Source organism: Acipenser ruthenus, chromosome 39 (assembly GCF_902713425.1).
Source record: "Acipenser ruthenus chromosome 39, fAciRut3.2 maternal haplotype, whole genome shotgun sequence".
Classification (NCBI taxonomy): domain Eukaryota; kingdom Metazoa; phylum Chordata; class Actinopteri; order Acipenseriformes; family Acipenseridae; genus Acipenser; species Acipenser ruthenus.
This window is the reverse complement of record NC_081227.1, coordinates 2,438,374-2,455,531: the sequence shown is the minus strand read 5'-3', so window position 1 is coordinate 2,455,531 and position 17,158 is coordinate 2,438,374. Positions and strand designations below refer to the sequence as shown.

Here is a 17,158-nt window from a genome sequence, read left to right as displayed (position 1 = left end):
AGATTTTTTTTACATGACATTTCACATTGGTGCAGCGTAAAGTCTTTCATTCAGTGTACGGTAGCAATGTAACAAGTGACTGGATTTGTGTGGGTAAAGTAGCATGCTGCGTGTGCTGTGCGTTTTCCTGGAATGAGATGTAATAAGATCCTGTCGAATCGGGACTTCAGATCCCATTGAGATGTGTAAAGGTTACAGTCAGGCTGAACATCAGTCACAGCTGTAAACGGACCGTCTCGGGATTGTAAATTTAAATGACTTATCAAGCACTGAAAACTATATCTAAAGTAGTACTGTACTACAAGAAGGCGCCATGACAAATTGTTTTTTTTTTAATAGAACTCTAGGGCAAGCTATTAGGGTGATATATTTAGCATATCGTATAGGGTTCTGTACCATACAAGCTGAAATCCTTTAACTCACCCTGCACACCGCACGGCCGTGCCTTTACCAGGTGGCCCCCTCAGGGATGTTTCATAAAATCAAAAGTCTGTACATTTGTTTTAATGAGGAAATGAAGAAAGAAATCAAGCAGTGGAATTTTATTGCCAAAGGTCATAGTAAACATGAATACATGATCACTTTCACGTTAAGTTCTCCAAGCCCATTTTACCCACCATTCGTCTTGCTGCATATGGCTGGTGATGAAAGTTTTACACCCTAAAATACTTAAATACAGAATTGGTAATTACCCATAGAACCGAATGTATAATATAACAAACCTGGAGTTATATGCTCTAAATGAGGCAGTGCAGTAGAAGGCAGTCAAATAAAGGAACTTTGGACTAGACTTTGAGGCAGTTATCTTTTTGAAACTGTAGAATAATTTGAATCCAGTGGCAGTGTCATGTCATAAATACAGTACTTATATGTAGCCCGTATTAAATCATTCAAACAGATTGGCTTTTCAAAAGAGGCAGTTACGTATCGTCTAATAGGCCATCTTTTCAAGGCGTTTCTTGAATTAACTCCTATTTTTTTGAAAGACTTAAAAACAGTTCTTCATTTTAAAAAACTGGAACCAAACAACTAAGTGATATATTTCAAGTGCTCTTAAGCACTCCCAGTGTGCTTTGGTTTTCATTTCGTAACATCATTAACATGATTTTTCTTTCTCCTTTCAAAAAATAGGAGTTCATTAAAGAATGGAGGAATCGCTTTGAAAATACGGCATAAAGAAATCACACAAACAGACCCGTGTTTGCATTGCGGTCGGCACCCTGTGAACTTAGTTAGGTAATCTAGACCCAGTGTTTAAACTCTACACTTGTGTTTCGTCATGAAAGTACAGATGTTGTTCCCACACCCCCAGCAGGTTTCTATTTGATGCGGAGTGGCCCTTGCCTTTCTGCACACTCCACAGTTCCCTGCCTGCTGCTGTGGCTTCATGCCGGTTCCCTTGTTCCTCTTTGCCCCTGAGATCAGCCCCTTCAGCTCAGCGGTGATGCTCTGATCCGGCGCCAGGGCGATATCAACCACCTCGATCCTGTTGGGATCCCACACGCAGTCCTCCTCCAGACCACTAGGGACAGCCTTCATTCCGCAGTTGGGGGGGACCCAGGCCGTATCGTAGCCGTTGGCGTGCCAGGTCTTCTGCATTGGGTGGTTGTCTGTGTCGATTTTCTTCACTTTGCCGGTGTCCACCTGGAGTTTGAGGACCACTCTGTCTGTCCTGGCGGAGTTGAGCGGGTAGCGCTCGGCTTTCTTTTGGTTCCTGCTGATGTAAACCCCCGGCCCCAGCATCCCGTCCCTCGACTGCTGGAACCCCGCTGTGATGATGTTGCGTGCGATCTGGATGGAGGTCCCGTGGTACATGGTGTATGTCCGGTCCGCCTTGGGCTCCTGTTCTGCAGAGAGGTGATGGTCATCATCGTAGAAGACCTCCCAACCATAAAACTCCATTTCAAATCAATGGATCAGCCTCCCTAAGGAGAAAAATAAAACACAGCCTCTGTAAAACTCAATGGCCAACGTTATGACTTTAAGCAATGATGTCATCTTTCCCAATGTCTTCAGAAGACTGAATGTTTGTCAACGAATTTTACAGTTTGTTTTATTATTTTTTAAAGTACATGGTTGATGTAATTATTTTAATAATTAACCTTCCCATTTTCCTTTTCTTCTTCTTTTTAAACGGTTCATTCATAGGTCTCGGTTTTTTAAATCATTTGATTATATTATTATTATTGGGATTGTATGTGTAAATTATATGCAAATGAGTTCAACAAATCTTACCAAACCAAACTTTATCACAAATAATGAAAGTCTATACCAAGCTTTAGAGAAAACAAACACGTTTAGTAGAAATCGTTATTTTCTTTTGTCAAATATATACATTTTGACCCAAAACAGATAAGAAACTGAAGTTGTTGGTCTACATTTCTAGCTTCACTTTACTATAATTGAGGCTAACTTCCTAAAGAAACAGCTGAAGTTTAAACTAGAGTTTCTTGACACGCATTCCTTTTTGTTACAGCCTTGCTATAGGTAAAAAAAAAACTTAGACTGGAGAAGAAAGAAAAGATGAGCGATTTTAAGGTTAGTACTCAGAAACGACATGACGTATCGCTATCGAGATCACACTGCACTGTATCTGCAGTAAATATTGTGTCGACATTTGGAGTTGAAAGCGCAGTCTGTCTCAACAGAACTTCAAACTTCACTATTTAAAATAATAGTTTAGGCTTACGCGTCACTTGTATTATATATGACCTAATTAGCCAGCGAACTCAATCTAGTCCTATTCTGATTTATAAAGTGAAACAAATCCATTGCTCTAGCACGGAACCGTCGAAAATCGAAAAACCGTCGAAAGAATGTTGAAACGACTATTATTGTATTTACTCGGATAGACTTTTGTTTTGAGAAGTGTCTTGTTTATATGTTATCTCTTTATGTAGATAAATGCGTACCTTCGGTGGAGAGTCCTTCCTTAGTTCTGAGCGATAGGACAGCGGGTCCACTTTCAGTTTCTTGTTCTACATATAAAAGGAAACAGTCCTGAACGTCACCGTGGGCGCAGCCGAAAGAATCACACCCGTTTCAGAAATGGGGGTTTTAATGCATCGTGTTTATTTAAACAGAGATACAGACATTGTTTTTATACTAGGCAGCTCAAATCTATTCTCAGTGCTGCATGCACACATGTAGACACTAGGTTTAGGGGTAGAGGATAGATTTTGGGGTTCGTAGGCTAGTAGGTACCTACTGGCCCATTCCTATGGGATGATTTTTGCTTGATAAAGTGCCATTCAATCGACTGATCTGGTACATTTACTATGGATACTTTATTAGTATTTATAGTAATAATTGGATGTAAAATTGCAATGAATCATCTTATAGTGAAGTATATTGCAGTTTACTAAAAGGAGATTCTATTGACTATGGCTGCAGTAATGATTGTAATAAAGTGTTCATATAAAGCAGTGCATTCAGCTTATCTGTTTATAGTAAAAAACGACACAATGGAAATCATTACAGTCAATTGGATGCAGTCATTTTTAATACAACACTTTTTAAAACAGAGATTTAACATAAACACTTTCCCATATTTTGCAATTCAGTTTTAGAGGTGCAATCACCTGCCTAAATAACCATTGAGGATTAGCCAGACGGATCAGTAATTTAAAAAGACGGCCCATTGACACAAGTGTGTGCTACATATCACAGGTGCTTCGTATATTGTGTCCCGTGCATAGCTATGTATCGGCAGTACTTTTGTAGATTATGTATTTGGCAGTGTCTTTTGGCAGATGGGTTACAGTTTATGCAGTGAAAAATCATAAGGCAGTGTTGACAGTCCAACTTCCCTGAGCTACACAGACATGACTAGACTTTTGTTGACTGTCCACTTTGTTTACATTCTCCAAATCTAGACACAGTCTTCTCTCAACGAGGGTTGCTGTAACAACCTGTGGATATGCTGTGAACCATACAGCAGGTGCAGTGCTTGTAAATGAGTGTTCACATGCCCTGAGACCTTTGAATGATTGAAAACAGAATACCTTATTACCCATGTTTGCTAAAAGGATTAAGCTGCGATTCAATTAACAAAGGTATACATTTAGGAAAGGACCACACAAATATATTCGAGTTTTCTGTAATCAAACCCGTTATACATGACCGTTAATAACCCTTACACCGATTTCAATCTGATGAAAATACTGCTGGAACTCTTCTTTAGAAGAGATACACACCGGCACAAATTATGGAAACAACCAATGATTTGGAGCAAGACCAGGGCTGGGGAGCGTATTGCCCATGTTTCCTCACTCAGACCCTTAACTTACTACAGGTATTGGTATCCCTGAATTGATAATCGTTTCCTCTTTAAAAATGTGCTAAATATTTTAATGAGCCAGAGATCTCACAAGTAGAATGGCTCCCCTATATATCACTCTCCCCTGTTACCTAATCACATCCTGTGCTGTAGGTCATAAGCTACTGCCTTCTATCACAGAGATGAGAGGAGTATTTTCTCATTCCCAAGATTGTACATGATTGCATCTAGACTACTAGAGTGAAACTGACCTACAGCAGAGGAAGCAGTTAAATATATACAGTGTTGTTTTTTTCTGTTTTGTTTTGTTTTTTGGCCGGCTCATTTCTGTCACTGTTAGCTTTGTTAATTTCTGCATTTGTGGCTATCCTGAAATGGACAGATCGTCTCGCTGCATTTCCAGCATGCTTGAAGGGGGTGCGGTGTGACGTCCTCCTTGCCACAGACTGTGCAGTTGGGCTTGTGAGGCGCCTGCGCGTCGCTCCCGGCGCCCGTCGCTTGTCTATCAATCAGTTGAAGGAGCTCTCGTTTGGCGACGTCGTTCAGGCAGTAGGCGATGCCCACAACGGCGATTCTCTTCGGGTCCCAGACACAGTCCTCCTCCCTGCCCGATTTGATCGAGGCTATGTTACAATGGGGCGGCACCCACGCCGTGTCGTAGCCGTTTTGGCTCCAGGTTTTCTGTAGCGGATGGTTATCGCAGTCGATTTTCTTCACTTTGCCAACTTGGACTTTGAGCTTCAAGACGACTCGCTGTTTTTTCTCGACGTTAAGAGGATAACACTTTGCTTTGTCGATGTTGCGACTCACGTATACCCCGGCTCCTAAGAGCCCGCCCTTCGACCTTTGAAACCCCCCTTTAATGATGTTCTTAGCGATGCTGATGTGGGTCCCGTGGTACATTGTGTAGCGTCCACCTCTTTCAGGCTTTGAACCCGAGCTTAAATGTGTTCTCTCCGTCCAGGCTTCCCAACCAGAGAATGTGATGGACATTTTCAAAATGTTTTCTGGACGGGGGAGAAAAAATAATACACTTAATTCAGTATGGAAACGTATTAGTTACTGTTAACGATCTTTGCATTCCTGTATTTAAAGCACAATTTGATACAGGCGTTCGGACATCAGAAATCCTAACTAATATATTCTTGTTGTTTAGATGCATGATTCTGTTATGGTCACCACATCCCCACCCTGTCATCACTGTCCATTATGGATGTAAAAAAAAATCCACATGTGTTCTATGTGGTAGGCCTACACATACATGTAAGATCTAGGTTTTAAAAAAAATTGCTTTAACAAACAGAACCAACACATAACTTAAATACTTAAGTAAATACAGATTACTGTGGACAAGTCCTTGCTGTTTATTCTACAGTAAAAACAAAACTGGATAAGCAGCTTACTACCCGTACTACACCTTTAACAGTATCATGTACTGTACATGTAAGTTAGGTTGCTATACAGGTAAATATACAGGTAAGCGCCACTTTTCTGTGTAATTATTACAATGTGTTCTACATGTACACCACAGTATAGACGGCACTCCTTAAAATGAATAATAACAATGACCTATCTGTAATACGTTACCTAATGCTTCTACAGCTAAACGGGCTATTGGTGGTTGCGCTTCTGTGTTTAAATGCTTATCGCTGAACTCTTCAGTCAGCTGTCGCTTATAATTCCTTAGCTCAGACCCGTAAGTGGATATAGGCTTCTGAAAAAGTTGTTATAATTCATAATCAACGCAAACTCTACCTTACATCGCTTAATTCTTCATTTTGGTCCCTCTTATTCCCCAACTGAAAGCAAAACTCTCAAAGTCCACACAGTTTCTATGAAAGTATTGGTTGCGACATATTTACAAAAATAAAAATCAGCTTCGTTTTCTTTATTAGTTCCAATACGGTACGGTAGGGTGCATTCGTTTTTGTTTGGAAGAATGAAAATGACAAACCTTGGATTCAAACCCGCTTGCTGATGGAACACGTCCGTCTCCTCTCGTTTTCACTGAAGCGTACAGTATGTTCATTCTTTCACTTTCGATTCTGCGCTCCATACGTCACATCTTTATATTACTGTAAAAGAGTTTTTAAACAGCTGCGCACTTGGAAAACATTTCGGCGTTGTTTTTATTTCTATTTGAAAACTCTTCTCTGAAAGTCACAGAGCAGCTTTGTACTCGTATAGTATTACACAAGTATTTAATATATACAAAAAAAAAACTGTTTTATAGGTGACACAAATTCACAAATGAACAGTGAATTGCTTCATGTAAAATACCAAGCGGGGTGGGAGAGGGGCTGTCTGGACAGCTGTGTGGCATTTTACTTATTTTCCAGCTCGGATGCAGTTTTCATCATTTAACAAAACGAGAAATATTAAACCAGTATTCTGCCCCCCTACTTGTCACAAGAACGTGCTTACTCTTAAAGACCAATAGTTCTCTTAACCAGCACCCCTGTGCCCTCAATACAGCTCTCAAACGTGTCTAAGTACAGCAGGTACACTAAAGTGTAACCGTTAACCAGCCCCCCCTGCAACACTAGCTATAAGTAATAAATCAGAAAGAAATACAAATAAAATAAAAAGACGCGTGTTCAATTTTATTTTCATAGAGAGCGTTGTGAATTTGCATAATTAGCAATAGGACAAAATGATCTGAACTCATAAATTACAACTTAAAAAAAAGTTTCAGTGTGTTCACATTTTTTTTTTTTTTTTTTTTTTGTGAGCTGACGTGCCTCCCCATTAAAGCGGGGGTCGTTCCTCCACTCCGGCGCCTCCTCCTGTCCTAGTTTGCCCCTTTCTGCACCATCTGTGTGAAGCGGTTGGTGATTGTCAGCGTCGTGTCGATGAAGCGCTCCACACAGCTCACAAGGCAGCCCTCGGTCCTGGAGTCCAGCTTGGAGCTGGGCTTGTCCACACACTTCTCCCAGCACACATCCGTGAAATTGTGAACCTTTAAAGTAACAGCGACATCGTATCCCAGTGAGAAGCGGCGACACAGTGGGCTGAACCATCATTTCTGTACAACTCTTTATGTTTTAAAACATTTTCTTTTGAATCGATTTATTATGTGTCCAAAACAGGGATCCAACTGACCCCATAATTCCGGGACACTAACACTGGTCAGGTTTATCAACTCCCTCCTCTAAAGGGCAAATGAATTGATTTTACTGAACACGTACAGTGAGTGTGGATTGCGTGATCTGCCGCTTATACAATTTCAAGCAATCCGATTTTAATACATGTTACGATGCTCTCCCCACTGAATCGCCACCGCAATTAAACATGCAGCCGCAATTCCTGCACACAACCTGACCACTGCATATGACACACATATTCTGTAAATGGAAACACGATCTAGCCATACTGAGATATGCACGCAGCTCCTGCAAACACAGGGCAGGGATGGGGTTTAAACTAGTTACTGGTATATTTCATTTGAAGGCGTCTTGCTGCCGTACCAACCTGTGCCTGGAACTGCGCTTTCTGCTGCTCGACTGCAATCATCCTTTGCAATTCGGAAGCCTCTGCTTTCTCAGAAGCGCTGGCGTTTGAAAAATCGTTAAAATCTGACATGTTTTACTTTTGTGTTACTCTGATTCGGGGTCTTATTTACTGCAGTGACCTTCATAGACCTACAGCAGAGCCCAGAGCAACGTGACACAAACCGGAAGTGCCAAACAGTGAGCTTTTTAATATTCATGAGGGGGGGCGTTTAAAGGTGACGTCACACACATCCCTTAAGCAGTTATTTGAACATTTTAAATATACATAAATATACATAAAATACATATTTTATAAACCTGTTAGAATGTATAAACAAGTATAGGAAGCAGTAAGCCGATATTATGATAACTGTTTTTTTTTTTTTCCAGCTTTCTGTTATATATTATTATTCCACAAAGTATAGCATGCCAGCTGTAGTCTGTTTGAAATTATATTTTCTTTGCATTTCATGCCAGCCACTACTGATAACCTTAAAAAAATAAAAATCTTCACAGCCTCCTCCGCTCATGACAGGACAGGCGTGTTTAGCGGAAGTGTTTCCGGGTAAGCCCGTGTCCTTGTGTCTGAGTGTTCAAACATGGCTGGCGTTACGAGGATCAGCGCTCTTTGTAACCGGGGTGTAAAACGTGAGTTTCTTTATGAAAACCCGTGAACGTTATCAAACATGACAGTGTTAATGTGTGTGCGTGTCGTATTCACACTGTGTTATGATATGACGTGGTTAAGTCGCACTGTGCTGGCTTTCATGCTGGTGGGTTCAAGTCCAAGTTCACAGTGACATTACCTCTAAATACAGCGATAACGCCCTCTTTGAACATGTATTAAATTAAAGACGTTTTAGAGCATGACACTACACTACTTTGTTTTTTAAACGCATCCATTGAGGGCTACGCTTCTAATAATAATATTGTAGTACCCGAGGGTTGTTTTGAATGTACTGGTCCGAAATACAAACTCACAGTTATTTAACTTGAATGATTATTTATTTTGTCAGTGTGTATAGCAGTGTTACTGTTTTTCAATGCATTGCAACATACATTAGTGTTGGTGGTATTGATTAATATTAACGTGAAAGCAATGTAGCAGTATTATTATTGTGTCGTATTACCTTGTTCCGTGGTATGAATGCAATTCACGAAGCAGTGTCGTATATATTAACGATTGCACTTTAAGTACGACGTTGCCATCTAGAGGATTTCTCTGATCCTGCAAAAACAGAAGTTCTCTGGCGTGCGGGTAGATCGAGTTTAAATAGTAACAAATGTCTCACCCCAAGTCGTTTATTTACTCGTATCTTACTCGTTGGAGGGCAGTCGTGTTAAACTTGACCCCCAAATTCTGAACGGCTTCAGTTTTAAATATTTTAATAGTTTTATTAAAAAAACAACACGTAGAACATTTTCAATGAGAAGGAAATATTTGAAACAAAGATGTGAACAATTATAGCTTTAAAAACAGAGCAATGTATTCCGATTCAAATAGTAAAAATGAATAAACCTCGTTTGCATAGCGTTTGAAAAGGTCGTTGATTGTGTGGTGTAGTTGTGAGTATTTTCTTTATTTTTTGGGAGGAGTAACTTTTGATGAACTTGGGAATGCAAAGAGCCTAAATACATGTAAAAACTGTACTGCTGTCTTGCAGCTCTGTTCCTCAGTAAATCTCTCCTGGCTCGGACCCTGGTGTCCTCTAAAAAGACCAGGGACCCCCCAGTTCTGCTGTCCGCACAGATCCACGCGTCCCCTGCACATTACGGTAGGTGCAGAATTCTTTACAGCCTGTTCCATTGTATAGGTATTCAAGCTGCCCACACGTGCTACACTACAACATTAGCACGTTTCCAGCTCTGATTCTATGTCTGTGGTTTAAGCCAGTGTATGGGGTTTGGGGGTGACAGTATCACTGTGACGTTAACAAATCAGCCTATGAAATAATAAATAATGAGTTTACACGTTTTGGATGTCTGTTCATTATCCTCTGATCTAATTCATATCCCCAGCTGTCTAGCACCATCTATTGCAAACCAATTGTGATTGAACTTGCTGTTGACATTCAGACAAGAGCTTGAGAGTATTTCAGTGTAGGTTTTATAACTTACTCATTTCTGAGTTTTTCATTTCAGGCCATATCTTCTAATTTTTTGCACTACTGACCACTAGAAAAACCAGACAAGACTCATAAGGGTTCCGGGCAATACAGTTTAGTGCTTGATTTCACAATAACGCTGCAGGGCAGCTATCGCAGCCTATTCATTGCTAAGACAGCTTTATTTTTTCTCTTCTCAGCTGCTGGCTCGAAGGCGGCATCATTGCACTGGACTGGTGAGCGAGCGCTGAGTGTGGCGTTACTGGGAATGATCCCAGTAGCCTACATGTACCCAGGCCCTGCTATGGACTACTCCCTTGCTGCAGCACTTACTCTCCACAGCCACTGGTAAGAAGCCATGCAACCCTTGATTTACCCAGGTAGGACTGTTGGAGGAGCACAGGCTCTCCTATGCACTGGAGCTGTGATGACCCCAGTGAGATTTGAATGCATATCCCGAGTGATCAGGCTGTAATGTGCACTTATGTTTTAGTTATGAATTTATGAAAAGTTTGATGTCGTGAAGGGCAAGGGCAAGGCTGTGTCTTCTGCCTCTATGATCTACAGATTGTGTATGTGCTCATCTTGATGATTTTTAAAACGTTTCATTTAGTTAAATACACTTGACTACAATACAATTGATAGTTTTCTGTCACGTGATTCACTGATACACAGTCACTGCACCCCGACACAGAGGCAGCCCAGCAAGTGAAAACACATTCTACTGAGATTCTTTCTGTTTTTGTAAACAGTAAGATATATATAGATATATAGATATAGATATATAATTTTTTTTTATAAACAAAGATTTAAAAAAATTCCAGCTGTTGTATTATTTATTTATTTATTTATTTATTTATTTATTGCAGGTATATTATTTATATCTTCTTGCATTTATTTAGAAAGGTCCAAACCAACAGGAAATGAGATCTGTATTTGACTTGTGGTAATTTCTTACCTCTTGCAGTCGTAAACATCCGGACGGGCTTGGTGGCGTCTTGTTCCAGTATATCAGATAGATAGATTTCTTTAACCTAGTGTAGTACCAGATATCCTTGTTTAAAATACAAATACGTGTTTACAATTCCATGTTTCTTTCAAACTTGACATTGGAGATTTTAATAACAAATGGAATATATATATAGGTACTCAAATCCACGGTTTATTGGGACGATTGTTCCTGGCCTCTGTCAGCCTGGGCCACACCAAAAACAACTAACAGTCTTACACTCTCACACAGCAGCTTGTCTGACTCGACTGTCAGCTCTGTCACTGCCTATCCAGACTCCAATCAATCCTGGCTGAGGCAAGCTTTCTGCTTCCCTGCTGCTTACACAGACACACAGACACAGACAGACAGACACGCACACAGACACACGCACACACACACGGTCCTTAGACCAGTCGTGTAACCGTGTACATCCCGGGTCGTTACAATATATGATACAGTGTAATAGAAGCTGCTATTCCACCAGTTTAAAGTGTACACCACTCTTATTTAAATTGTGTATTTTTTACAATAAATGTTGTAAACTGTAAATAAGTAACACAGAACTCAAGGACGTTTATACACACGTGTTTTGATTGTACTTCTTTTGTAACATTAACGGACAGTCTTTTGCTTTTATGAAGAAAATAAAATACAGGCAAACACAGGAGCTTTGTAAGTACTATATGTCCCAGTTTCAACTTAAATGGGTTTAGATACGGTAATATAAAACCCAATGTTTTGTGAGTCAAATTGCATTCTGGGAAATGGGAGCCATCACTTTTACTGTGTTATAACCTATTCCGCAGTATCACGGGTCGCGTTATAACTGGTTACCACTGTAATAATTTTGGGAGCGGCAATTATTTATCTGGCAAATATTAAACTGTATGACCAGTAAAATCTATATCATTCACTTTCTTTGACATACCAAACCCTGCTACCTGGCCAGAACACAGCACTGATTGGATCTGATCAAAACTAGTGATAATCAAATGTTTGTCTACTGTTGACCTATAACTCATACAGATGTATTTACTTGGCCTCACTCAATTGTCGTCACAATCCTGTAAGACTCGCTTGTGATGACAAATATCTATAGCAACTAATGACTAGACTTGGTTTAAAGGATTGCTGTGTGGGAATTCCCCTGCTGGTCTGTGTTTTTTCCTGTTATGCATAAACCTTTCAGCATTAGGTAACGTTTCATGGGAAAGTGGGTAGTTGACATTATTTTCAAACGTGATGTCAGGGTTTTAAAGGAAGCTAATTATTACCTGTTTTACACATTCTGCAGTCCTGGTGAGTCATCCCCTGTCACACTGTGTTGTGTATAAGAACATTGTTTTTAAAGGATGCCAGTGAACAACCTGTGCAGCCCACTCCATCCCCTCCCCACTCTCTGTGTGATGAAGTGTCTGCTTCACACTGTCCTAAATCTATCCCCACTTCATTTCCAACTGGGACCCCAACTGGGTTATGTTTGTGCTATTTGAGACTTAAGAATTCATGTCCCCTTAAATTCTTTTCTGTTGAAATTGAAATGGAACAACTCTCTTTTGCAAATAATACAAGTTGTGAAATATTCTTTCGCCAAACCAGCTTGTCCACTTTAACACCCCCACTTTTTAGGAATGTATTTGTGTGTGTGTGTGTGTGTGTGGCAGTCAGCCAGAACACAACGAGGGTACCAAGATAAAATCTGCAATGAACTAGGAGGGCAGAATTTCTGAAAGACGACTCCAATCTGAATGAGGCTTTGTTTTCTTTTGTAGGGGCCTTGGCCAGGTGCTGACGGACTATGTCCACGGAGACGCAGCAATCAAAGCCTCCAACGCAGGGCTCTTCGCTCTCTCTGCTGTCACCTTCGCAGGCCTCTGCTACTTCAACTACCACGATGTGGGCATCTGCAAGGCTGTGGCCATGCTCTGGAGCCTCTGAGTTATCGGCATGGGGGACAATTCACTTCATTGTAAACTTCTCCTTTTTATGATTTAAAAGAGACTGCTAAAACCACCTAGTAAATTGCATCGGGTTGCTTATTTCCAAGGGCTGCCTTGGATCAGTCAATCAGCCGTCTGAGGCAGAAGTCATTAGTGTGATTTCTAATTCGCCTCCTGTATCTTTTCAGATTTGCTCAGGTCAGCTGCTTGGTTATATCCAGAGCCTGGAAATTGCCTAATACAATTGAATTTCAACACTTCATTCTGTAGTCACTGTATAGTCCATAGTAATCATTATACAAATATAGAGCAGTGTTAATTTTGAGGTACAATTGGAGATTCCTGAAGGCACTTGGCTTGAATCCTCAGATTCTTGTAAATGCAATATAGACAGTCTCTGCACTTCCAGTAAGTGTTACCTGTGTGTAAGAGAGATGGATTAACTGATACTGTATCAATAGTTCATGTATTATAATTGTTTACAGAAAGTGTTCCAGACTTTTTCATTAAAGGATTGAGACAGTGGCAGGTTTTTGAGTTTTTATTTGCAATTTATTAAGGTTGTTCTTCAGTGTATATAGTGAACCTTTTTATTGCCAGCGTTGTTGCAAATGTCTACAAACAAGCCAGCGCTGGGTTACATGTTTGTGTCTTGGTGTACCACAAAACTGGAGCTGCTCTGTAACTGCAGACTAGCACATGGATGTAATGTTAAGATGTGTAAAGCACTGCACATTGGGTGCTGGACACCAGTACAAAATGTATTCAGAGCCAGGAGACTTTGAAAGAGACTTGCTGAGAGCAAGGCCTGCCTTTCTAGTGTAGTACCAGGTGTTTTAAAATAAAAACACATGTTTGCTAAACCTTTTTCAGAACTGTACATTTGAGACCGATATAGTGAATAGATGTGCAGGGTGAGGAAAATGCATGGAATTATTTTGTGAGCTGCAATCGCATAACAGGTCTGTATAGCGAGATGGAAGCTGATTGTAAAATGCAGAAATATTGTTCATCTTCTGAACATTGCCAAATGCGATTTGAGGCCATGAAACCTCCAGACGTCCACCCATTTGGGACCAAACCAACATGATGGATAGCTGGAGGGGTATCCCCTGCACCTCTCATAAGTGCAACAGAAAGAGGCAGGCGACAGATAGTTAACCCTTTGTGTTCTGTAGTTTTTTTGGGGCGGGCATTATGTTTTAAATTCTAGTTGTGTAAGGAGTTGCGATAATGAAATATTACATCTGAAAAGCTCTGATTTCTGTAAGATCACAGATTGTGCCTGTGTCTTTGATTGCGTCTGCCTTTTGACTGTTTTGTCACCACAACTAGCACGCATTTTGCAATGCTTGCGTCATGTACATGCTTTGACTGCTGTGAGTCATTACTAAACCACAACACATTTCTTCCCTGAAAAACAAGACCTTCTTCTATGTGTGGTCCAGTGGTTAAAGAAAAGGGCTTGTAACCAGGAGATCCCCGGTTCAAATCCCATCTCGGCCACTGATTCATTGTGTGACCCTGAGCAAGTCACTTAACCTCCTTGTGCTCCGTCTTTCGGGTGAGACGTTGTTGTAAGTGACTGCAGCTGATGCATAGTTCACACACCCTAGTCTCTGTAAGTCGCCTTGGATAAAGGCGTCTCCTAAATAAACAAATAATAATAATATGAGGCTGTGAATGTTGTGACTGCGGGTGTTTTGTTATGTAAATAAGTAGAGGTCTTGGAGCTGATGGGGGAACCTCAGTTGGATTTAATGTCGAGGGGGTCTTGCATTGCGATCTCGAAGATGAACGATCAGAATAAAAAGGATGCACAGGATAACTGCAATGGCTCATCTGAGGAATATTTCACAGCGATCTACTGAAGAACATTTTGCAGGAACGAGAGGAGGCTGTTCGGCCCATCAGTGCTGGTCTGGTTCCTAGAAGCTGTTTGATCTCAAAAGTTGGTTCTCTAAAAGGTCTCAGCGATTCAGCATCAACATGTCTAGGTATCCCATTCTGTACCCTCACCTCTGTGTCTCCTAGCCTCTGACCTGTCTAGGTCCACTTTATTTCCAACTGTGTCCTCTGGTCCTGGTTTCTGTGGTGTTGAGAAAGAAGCAAACCTACAAAAGCTGAGTATAAAATAAAGGCTGGCAAAAAGCTAATGTGACTATGTAAGACTTTATGGCAAGTCTAGTGCGTTGCCAAAGCTATTTCAAATATTGGAATGCTATCTGTCAGAGCAACGCACAAAAAACAAATACAGATGAAGAGCCAGTATATTGTAAAGAAAAGCAGATGTATTCTAACATCGTGTTTAAGTACTTGCAATAACAACTAAAATGGTTATTTTTTAGTATTTCTAAATGTAGCGATATTGAGTGCTGCTTTTAGTATTCACAATCCACTCACCCATCTAAATCCCCTCTTATTATCCCCATTAGCATAAGCAAAACTACAAGTGAATAGAAGACAACAGAAATACTAAAAGAAACTTCAATGACAAACATTTCCACTGGAAGTCTTTTAGAATGTCTTTGAATGTATGGTGTTTGTTTCAGTGTTTCTAAATGAGCAGTACTGAGTGCTCGTTGGTTAACTTGACCTGGTTAGCTGTACAATCCACCACAGGAAATGAAAACAGGAAATGCTTTTTTTTTTGATTAATACTAAAATTGGAATGTCCGTGTCGAAGTGTAAGAATGCTGTGAAATACCCATCAGCAAACCGCACATCGCAAGCTGAAAAACTGGGGCTTTCTGTGTCAGACGGAAATTTCCACCTGCCTACCAATACCTCACACAGCTTAGTAACTTTAGAGAACAGTTTTCAGAAACTCAAGACATTTTCGGGAAGGTCTGGAACTGGTTAATCCATTCTGTGACACTTTCTGAAGTGTGTTTAACCCTAGATCAGTCTAAGTAGTCCTGGGCTCGGAATTTAAACCTGCCTGGCTCTGAGCTTGTCTGGAGAATCCCGAGTGAACAGCTTTCCTTCCGTTCAAATCATGTGACAATGTGACCTTTCAACTCTGTCAGCCCCATCTACTCTCTCTCGTATCTATATATATATACTGTATGTGGAGTAGGTGAGGATAGTTTACACATTGTTCATTATCCTCTGATTTAATTCATATCCCCAGCTGTCTAACGCCATTTATTGTTCATCTGGTCATGTGATTTGAATGGAATGAGAGAAGCCCTTTCAGTCCTGGCAACTAGGATGCTCCAGACAACCTCAAAACAGCTTCAAGCTAAAAAAAACAAAACAAAAAAACAACAAATGGACCGAACCAGTCAGTTATTGCAAATAGCATAACGCTGTAAGAAAAGTGTACAAATGCATTATAGGAAATGGAATAATAAACCATTGCAACACTTGTTGTTGGCAAATGCTTTGTTACTCAATCGAAGAAAGACTGGAACAGCAGAAAGTGTGTGTTAGGAGGATCCTTCTAATGCACAGTCAGGACTTTTTAATATATATATATTTGATTGTTTTTTAAGTGGAATGTGTATACGGAAAGTCAGTTCATTAGTGAAGTGTATTATACCAACCCATTACTGAAATACATTTGTACATCTTGTATTTGAGTGTTTATGACATAGCCGCTGCCTTCCAGTAATGTAAGGCCAGATCACTGATGAGCTCCTTTGGTCACAGCCTTACTCCTGTTCATAGACATTTACCCCTGGGAGTTCAACATCTATGAGAACGTTCAATAGTGACTAATAGCAGCTTTCACTATGAGCCAGCGCTTACTGTAAGGTAAAAAATAAAGAGTCTGTCTCAGTACCGTCATTTGAAAACCTGTGGTGGTTTTTTTTTTTTTTTTAAACAATAAACTGTAAATAAAACAAATGACACACACACACACAAACGTGAATCTCACTCTGTGACTAAAATTAAGGATAGTAAGTATATTAAATTAATAATAATAATATTAATTTAATTAACGTAACAAAAAGGTTCAATCACACTAAGGACACATATCCTCTTGTCTTTCTGATTACTAAAATCTCAAAAAACCTTCACAGCCCTGGGGGTGAGAATTGGCCTGACAGGGTGAGGATTAGCCTAGGACAGAACTCACCCGGGGTGAAAATTAGCCTTTAACACCAGCTCCTATAATTCTGCACAATATAACACGAACCACGCACGCAGTTTTTGTTATTTTGTGCCGTACCTTTAAGACACAGTGAACTGCTTGTTCAATTACTTCTCTTGTCAGTGTTATTTGTGTAAGAAAGGCACACAAACTTATTAATTATTACCCAGGGTAAGATGCAATGAGAGTAGCTTTTCATGCAGTCCACAAAGAATATTTTAATCTACCCACCAAGTCTAAATATCTGCCTATT

The 17,158-nt window shown here is 40.2% G+C and overlaps 4 protein-coding genes across 4 annotated transcripts; 1 reads left to right on the top strand and 3 right to left on the bottom strand.

Moving 5' to 3' along the window:
- Nucleotides 1-527: 527 nt before the first annotated feature.
- LOC117397259 (uncharacterized) lies at nucleotides 528-2,996 on the bottom strand. The gene is made up of 2 exons (XM_059009612.1): nucleotides 2,913-2,996; nucleotides 528-1,925 (listed from the first exon to the last, which is right to left on the bottom strand). The coding sequence occupies exon 2, from the start codon at nucleotides 1,900-1,902 to the stop codon at nucleotides 1,255-1,257; it is 648 nt and encodes a 215-aa protein (XP_058865595.1). The 5' UTR covers nucleotides 1,903-1,925; nucleotides 2,913-2,996; the 3' UTR covers nucleotides 528-1,254.
- Nucleotides 2,997-3,474: 478 nt separating this feature from the next.
- On the bottom strand, nucleotides 3,475-6,734 carry LOC117397260 (uncharacterized). Its single transcript, XM_033995990.3, has 2 exons — nucleotides 6,234-6,734; nucleotides 3,475-5,286 (listed from the first exon to the last, which is right to left on the bottom strand). Exon 2 carries the CDS (start codon nucleotides 5,270-5,272, stop codon nucleotides 4,625-4,627), a length of 648 nt encoding a protein of 215 aa, XP_033851881.3. The 5' UTR covers nucleotides 5,273-5,286; nucleotides 6,234-6,734; the 3' UTR covers nucleotides 3,475-4,624.
- A 127-nt stretch (nucleotides 6,735-6,861) lies between these two features.
- On the bottom strand, nucleotides 6,862-7,968 carry LOC117966502 (mitochondrial import inner membrane translocase subunit Tim8 A-like). Its single transcript, XM_034912594.2, has 2 exons — nucleotides 7,751-7,968; nucleotides 6,862-7,238 (listed from the first exon to the last, which is right to left on the bottom strand). Exons 1-2 carry the CDS (start codon nucleotides 7,859-7,861, stop codon nucleotides 7,071-7,073), a joined length of 279 nt encoding a protein of 92 aa, XP_034768485.1. The 5' UTR covers nucleotides 7,862-7,968; the 3' UTR covers nucleotides 6,862-7,070.
- Nucleotides 7,969-8,301: 333 nt separating this feature from the next.
- LOC117397097 (succinate dehydrogenase [ubiquinone] cytochrome b small subunit B, mitochondrial) lies at nucleotides 8,302-13,331 on the top strand. Its single transcript, XM_033995641.3, has 4 exons — nucleotides 8,302-8,418; nucleotides 9,435-9,545; nucleotides 10,076-10,223; nucleotides 12,639-13,331. Exons 1-4 carry the CDS (start codon nucleotides 8,370-8,372, stop codon nucleotides 12,802-12,804), a joined length of 474 nt encoding a protein of 157 aa, XP_033851532.3. The 5' UTR covers nucleotides 8,302-8,369; the 3' UTR covers nucleotides 12,805-13,331.
- The last annotated feature ends 3,827 nt before the right edge of the window (nucleotides 13,332-17,158 follow it).